We start from the raw sequence: 6,590 nt of genomic DNA, 5'->3' as shown, positions 1-6,590 counted from the left end.
GCTGAACCCATGCTGTGGCCCAGGACATCAGTGCTGTCCTGGTAATCTGCTCTGGTTCTGACACCGAGTATGAAGACAAACCTGTGCAGCCAAAGGCGATCCAGTCCCCAGAGCTGTTGATGGCGACTGAGGAGATCCTCTGATCTGAGATGCTGAGCAGAAAGGCATCAGTGTGAGAAGGCAGGAGTGTCTGGCCCCTGGGCCACTGAGCCCTCCCTTCCTGCTGCAGGTTCTGCATCCACCCAGCCTACCCACGTGTCAAGATTTCAACGAGCTGTTTTTAAAACCCCAGAGAAGACCCAGAGGGATGGCTAGTGTTCAACCCTGGAAGCTTCCATTTTGTGAAACTGGTGTTTTAATGTTTTCTATGTCCCAAAGATGAAGAATGAGAGCACAAAGAGGACAAAAAATAAAACAAGATCCATGTCTGAGACCAAAGCTCGCTGGGACTGCCTCAGGCAGCAACTCCGAGCTGTTCTCTATTTGAGGCTAGGCAAATGTCCTGGGAGAGCCTCCTTGTGGCTCTGGCTCTCACCGCCATGGCAGACAAAGCTCAGCCTTCTGCTAGCCCATAACCACCATACCTGCAGCGAGCAGAGGCCTCACCTTAGGGAGTGGATGAGGTTGAACTCTGGGAGCTCATGAAGATGGAAGACCCCAGAAGCAAAACCAGTGACCAGGAGGTGGGTCTTCTTGTGATAGGCAGCAGCTGTCAGGTTGTTGAAATCTCCTTCCTTATTGAAGAAGTATCTAAGCAGCCAAGAGATGGAGGAGCTGTGGGAGGAGGACCCCAGAGCCAGGCTTCCCCAACCCGACTTAGTCCAGGTTTGAGGACAGAGGCCACAGCTTGGCACAGGGCCTCCCAGACCACACCTCCAACTTCTCTCCTTCACTTGTGGTGCTGGAGCTGCCCTCCTGCAGGTCTCCACTCTCATCTGCTGACCCTGAGCCAGATACTGGTGGGACTGTCCAGGGGAAACAGCACCCCAGCAGGGAAGGGCTAGGGACAGGGTAAAGCACGGCATGGCCACCAGGCAGGTCCAAGCCCCATCAGACCCCACAACTCCCACCTCCTCCTCTTCTAAACAGATCATCAGTTCCCAACCACAGACATCGTGACCCTGAGAGCACCTCCCTCCCCACGTCCCCTTCCCTCTCACATGCCTGACTGTGACCTCTGGCCAGTGTGGTGGGCCTTCCTCCCTCACACTGCCAGACACAGTCCCTGCCCAACAATTGTCCCTTCTACTAAATTTCCCAGAGCCTTCTGCTACTGCAATTCACCAAGATGGGCCAGCCATTCCTTCCTTCCACAGGGGTCTCCTTCAGTCCCCACCTAAGCCCTGACTCCAGTCAGCATGTCCTCAAGCTCCCAAGCCCATTCAGACCTGCTCCAGCCAGCCCTAGCTACAGCAGCTCACAGCAGAGCATCCTCCTGGCCATGGGGTCCAGCCAATACGCCTTCTCAGACCCTCTACCCACCCTCATCACTTACATGCTTGCTGGGATCTGCACACACTAAATCCAATCCAGTGCAGCTGCCCTAGCCTCCCTCCAAGGTCCTGCTCCTCTTCCTCCCAATGTCAGCTCACTTCAAGCCAGAAAACGCTCCTGGAGTGGAACTGACCATGGGTGTCTCCCTTCACCCCAGCACTGCATCACACTGCTACCTGTCACCCCACGCAGTCACCACCTTGTTCTGCGCTTCCTCTCCCCAGCTGAGAGAAGCATCAAGAGTAGGAAATGAATTCTCAGCATCAAGGACAGAACCCACCACAGAGTGGGTGCCAAAGAATTGGGTGGAGGTTGTAGACTAGGGTGCCTAAACAATAGGGCAGGTGACAGGAGATGCCACAGCCACCCTGGGGCCATGGTCACTCCATAGCTGCTGCCAGCCCTGCTTCAAGTGCCCTTGACCAGCTTCCCACATGGGCCCAGGACAGGAGCATCAGTACTCCTGACCCTGGAAGTGTCCCAGGCAAGGCAACAACTGCAGCCTGGGAAGAAACACACTACAGCAGGTCCATGGGCCTGGGGTTGCAGCTGGACTCACATCCAAGTCTGTGGGCTGGAGCCTAGGCTGCAGGGGCCTGGATGAGACTGAGTAGGCAGGAAGGCCCAGCCTAGCACCTGACCCGGGCACCTGGAGCCTCTGGGAGGTGCTAGGCCTAGTCGAGGCTGCAGACATTCTGTCTGGAGGCGAAGCCTGTCCCCAGCCTACTCCTGCCTGGCATCTCCCCTAGGTTCCCCAGTGGCACTGTTTACTTAGATTTTGCCAGAGAATATATGCATTTCCCAGAGACAGAGAGAAAGAGTAAAAATGAGAAAACGTCTCCGTAGGGAATGATTACAATACAATCCCTTCTCCTCCGTCTCTCCTCCAGTTGGGATTTTGGGTAGGCACACACACATGCTTGGTATGTCTTCCAAGCCACCAGGTCCAGGACTTGAACTGTGTGGTTGGCCAAATGGGATTCAGCCGCTTTAACTTTCCCACAGTGCCTTCCCCCATCTTGGTTCTTGACTCTCACCGAGTGCACCACTGCCTGCTTCATGTCCCCCACAAGGCCACAGCCTCACTCATGCCAAACACTGCAGAGGCTGGTAGAGCCATCAACAGCCCCATCGGGTACCAGGGACAGACCCATTCCTGTCACCACACACCTGGCATCACCACTGACATCTAGCCTCCCTCCTGCCCTTGCCCTGCCCCACCCTAGGAGAGAGGTAAGTGAAACAGCAGTGGGGTCTCAACCTGCAGTGTGCCTAAGGACTCTGACACCTGGGCCTGCAGAGTGCAGCCTGTTTTCTGGATGTCCTGATCCTTGCCCTGGAGACATCCCAGGATCCCCCACACTGCAGTCCTCCCTCCGTGAGACCTACTTGGCCAGCCGCGAGTACTTCACTTTGCCTGTCCGCTCGTCCTCAGCTGGTGTGGCCTTCCCACGGATGGTGGTCTCCTTCTCCCCCTCCTCCTCCTGCTCCTCCTGCTCGCGCTGCAGTAGGTCAGCCTTCCAACCCGCAGGGGCCTTCAGCCTCAAGCCCTCAGGGGATGTGTCACACTGCCACACACACAGGGCTCCATCCTGGCTGAGTGAGTACAGCTACAAGAGGAAGCACAGGGTGGGTGTAGTTGCGGACCCTAGACCCACTGGCCTGGGCTGCATCCCCAGGAACCCCTTGGCTCAGCCCCTGGCTCCAACTCCACAGAAGGTACCGAGCTGGGAGAGAACAAAGCCCTAAGCAACAGCCACTCTCAGGCCCTAGAGAGCCATCAGCGGCCTAAGAGAGGCCACACAGAGGCTCAGGGAAAAGCAGCCTCCAGGGTTCACCCTGTGCTCTCCGCTCTGTAGGTAATGCTATCGGGCTAGGAATCATGGCATAGGGACGTACGTCCAGGCTGTTGGACTCGAAGAAACAGGCCACAATGGCATCCTTGTGTCCTCCCAGAGCGTAGTAGATGAGGTTGTCCCAGCGTTCTGCTCCAAACACCCAGGTGGACATGTCTTTGCTGCCGACCACAAAGCACCTGCAGAAGACAATGCACCTCCTCAGGCTGGGGACAGGCATTGCGGGCTGTTAGGACAGCGCACCAGTCTGCTCTCTGAGGCCCGCGTTATCTCCCTGCACTGAGCTCTGAGAAGCCTCCATGTGAGGGAAGATGTCATCGTAACCCATCTGCTCCAGTGCGCCTCCCCTCCTGGGGCCTTAGCAGCAGCATCCTCCTACCTTTCCCAAGAACAGGAACTGCTCCTCCTGCCTCTCAGATGCAGCCTAAGACTGCGATCAAAGCAAACTCCATTTGTGGGGTAGAGTGAGATGTGGAACTCGGGGCAGTGAGGAGAGATAGCATAAACAGTGTGCTAGCCCCAGACTCAGTCCTCAGCATGTTGGTAAGCCATGCTGCCCTGAGCTGCCCCTTCCCCATGCGGGTGGCCCGGGTTCACGCTGTATGAGCAAAGCTGGTCCCATGACAAGGCCACATCACCACCAGCCTCCCTTCCCTGCGTGCGGTGCCACACGCTGGGATGCAGAGGAGCTGAGAAAAAGCCAGCAACTCCAGACACTCTCTAGGATGGGGCGGCTGTCGCATGGCCACCTTATCGGGAGCACAGGCCACAGCCTGCTCGCTGTGTGGTGGATGAGCTCAGCTGGGGGTTTAGTGACACAAAGTAAACACAGCCCACATTTCTCAAGATCCAGACTGGGCCTGGTTCATGACACAGCAGTGATGCGCTGCTCAAGAGAAGCCAGACCCCATCGAGCGACCGCAATTCGAGTGCCTGGCTCAGTCGGCCTAAAACACACTGGGCACTCATGAGTGCTTGGTGTCTGACAAGCTGGAGGACTAGAGGAGTGGATCACAGCATGACCAAATCCTGCAGAGGGTGGTCTTCCCTGCCGCACAACATGTGCATGTGCTCTATCACAAATAAGGGAGGAAAAAAAAAAAAAGACCCAAACTATTCTCTGGTTCCAGTGGTAAATACCAGGTGGTACCAACCCAAACTGGAGGCCAATCCCAATAGCAGTGGCTGCATGCAGTCCCCAGCAAGGCTCATGAAGCAACATTTCAGAATGAAAAGTCAGGGCACACAAAAATGGACCCAGCGTTCTCTAAGGAGACTAGGCCAAGGTGAGGCATGTCTCAGGCCCTGCTCTGGCCATGCCATGAGGCTTACTTGGAGTCATCTGTCCAATCGATGCATGTGGTCTCATCGTACGGTCCAAAGTAGGTTTTGTCCAGGACAAACGCATTGAATTCTCGCTTCCTCCCAGGGGCATGGTACATCTGGGCAATGTTGCCTTTTGTGACAACAAACTTCCTATGGAAGAAATGGAGACCCAGCAATCCAGATGGCAACAGTAGGGAGACCACTGTAAGAGCTCAACACATGGCTCCCTGGGCCTCCAAGTCCCACCTTTTTCCCTGTAGGGCAGAGGCTGAGGAGCTAGGGAGGGGGAGGCAAAGGCGGGAATAAAGACACTATGACCCCCCAGGCCACACTGAGCCTGCTGCTCTGGATGCCACCAAAATGGCTGCCATGACACCCTGACCCCGAGTGGGAGGAACTAGGCAGGAGGTTAGACCTTAACCCACCACAAGGCTGCCCTTACCTGCCATCAGGGGAGAAGGAGACACTGTGCACTGAGCCCTTGAAGTGGAAGTGGTGGAGCACGGACCTGCAGACCAGGCTGACCAGCAGTGCATCACCCCCTGCAGGAGGCCAGAGGTGATGGCTGTGTAGCCATCCCAGGAACACCCTGCTCCCCGCGCCCAGACACGGTACTTTCACCTCTCCTCCATAGGTTAAAGTCAGGACAGTTTTGCACTTGTCTATTTTGGGGCATCAGGATTCTGGAATGCTGGTCCTAGGATCCTGAGGCCCAGCCCTGCCAGGCAATGCCAATATACCCTCATCCCCAAGCCCTAGGAAGACCCGAGGCATAAAAACCATTGGGAGTGGACCGTCTTAGCCCAGTGACCCTCTGAAGGCCCGGCATTTGCCTCCTGCCACCCCCAAGTCCTTCTTTCTCCTCTCCCCCTGCCACTGCCCACATGGAGGACAAGTACCTTCATCGACAATGATAGCAAGGCGACCATCTGGGGACAGTCCCACACACTTGACATTATACCGAGTGGCCAAGGGCAGTGTGTCAGATTTGTTGCTGAGAAAGATAAAAACCACAGGATGTAAAAAACAAAAGAAAAAAGAAAACCTTAAGGTGCAGTCAGTCTCATTTGGACCACCCCTACACCACACCCTTCCAATCCTGCTGACTCCATGGGCAAATGCTATCCCTCATCCTCCCTGGAGAAAGAGGAGCTATATCATTCCTGAAAAAAATTTGTGAAACATATTAAAAGCCTTAAAAATGAGGTTTAGATACACGATCTTGCTTTTTGAACCATATCCTAGGATTCTGCACACAGATGTCAAACCATATGAAGCTACACATTGAGCCAAGGAGACTGACCACATGACAGCTCATTCAATTGACAAACCATTTAAGGAATGCAGAATGCACAAACATAGAAAAACAAGTATTAACAGTTTGGAGTATTTTTAATGTCAGAACAAGGTTCTAATTGCCCTATTTTATTTTAAAATTTTCTTCAACAAAGATGTAGCTGTTACTCTAGGAAGCTCCTCAGCAGATGTTGTAATAACACAGCAGCTAATGCCAACACACCCTGCCCCAGTCACTGCGAGCACAGCAGGTGCTGCAGATAGGGAAAACCGAGCCTCGGACCACATGGCTGGAGAGCTACTGAGATAGACTTAGGTATATGTTGGCCAGACTGCAGAGGTTAGCCCACAGCCTCCCAACAAGTCTGGGAGAAGTTCAGTCCCTCCCCTGGAGAAGACAGAAGAAAACCACATTCTGTTCAGAAAGGACAGCTAAGCTTGGGCACCCAGAACAGATTCCAGACCTGGAAACTGGGCCTGCCTATCTTCTGTTGAGACCCACGGCATCAGGGCTCCTGAACAGAAGGTCCAGGTGGCTTCTGCTCCCTGGGAACCATCTGGTCATGTGTCCCTTTGGGGACCTCCATTGACAGGGACTGCCCCTGAGCCACAGCTCTT

General features: G+C 54.6%; 1 protein-coding gene across 1 annotated transcript in view; it reads right to left on the bottom strand.

The window, feature by feature from the left end:
• Positions 1-6,590, bottom strand: part of PWP2 (PWP2 small subunit processome component) — a 17,963-nt gene that overhangs the window by 9,695 nt on the left and 1,678 nt on the right. Inside the window, exons 3-9 of the mRNA XM_006169450.2 lie at positions 5,576-5,670; positions 5,119-5,218; positions 4,683-4,826; positions 3,394-3,529; positions 2,884-3,104; positions 607-750; positions 82-152 (exon numbers count right to left, since the gene is read on the bottom strand). Of these exons, the coding sequence (XP_006169512.1) occupies positions 82-152; positions 607-750; positions 2,884-3,104; positions 3,394-3,529; positions 4,683-4,826; positions 5,119-5,218; positions 5,576-5,670 (911 nt within the window). The remainder of the gene's footprint in view (positions 1-81; positions 153-606; positions 751-2,883; positions 3,105-3,393; positions 3,530-4,682; positions 4,827-5,118; positions 5,219-5,575; positions 5,671-6,590) is intronic.

This window comes from Tupaia chinensis, unplaced genomic scaffold (assembly GCF_000334495.1).
Source record: "Tupaia chinensis unplaced genomic scaffold, TupChi_1.0 Scaffold147038_1, whole genome shotgun sequence".
Lineage (NCBI taxonomy): Eukaryota > Metazoa > Chordata > Mammalia > Scandentia > Tupaiidae > Tupaia > Tupaia belangeri.
Note: the sequence above shows the minus strand (reverse complement) of the source record. Positions and strands in the feature narration are given on the sequence as shown.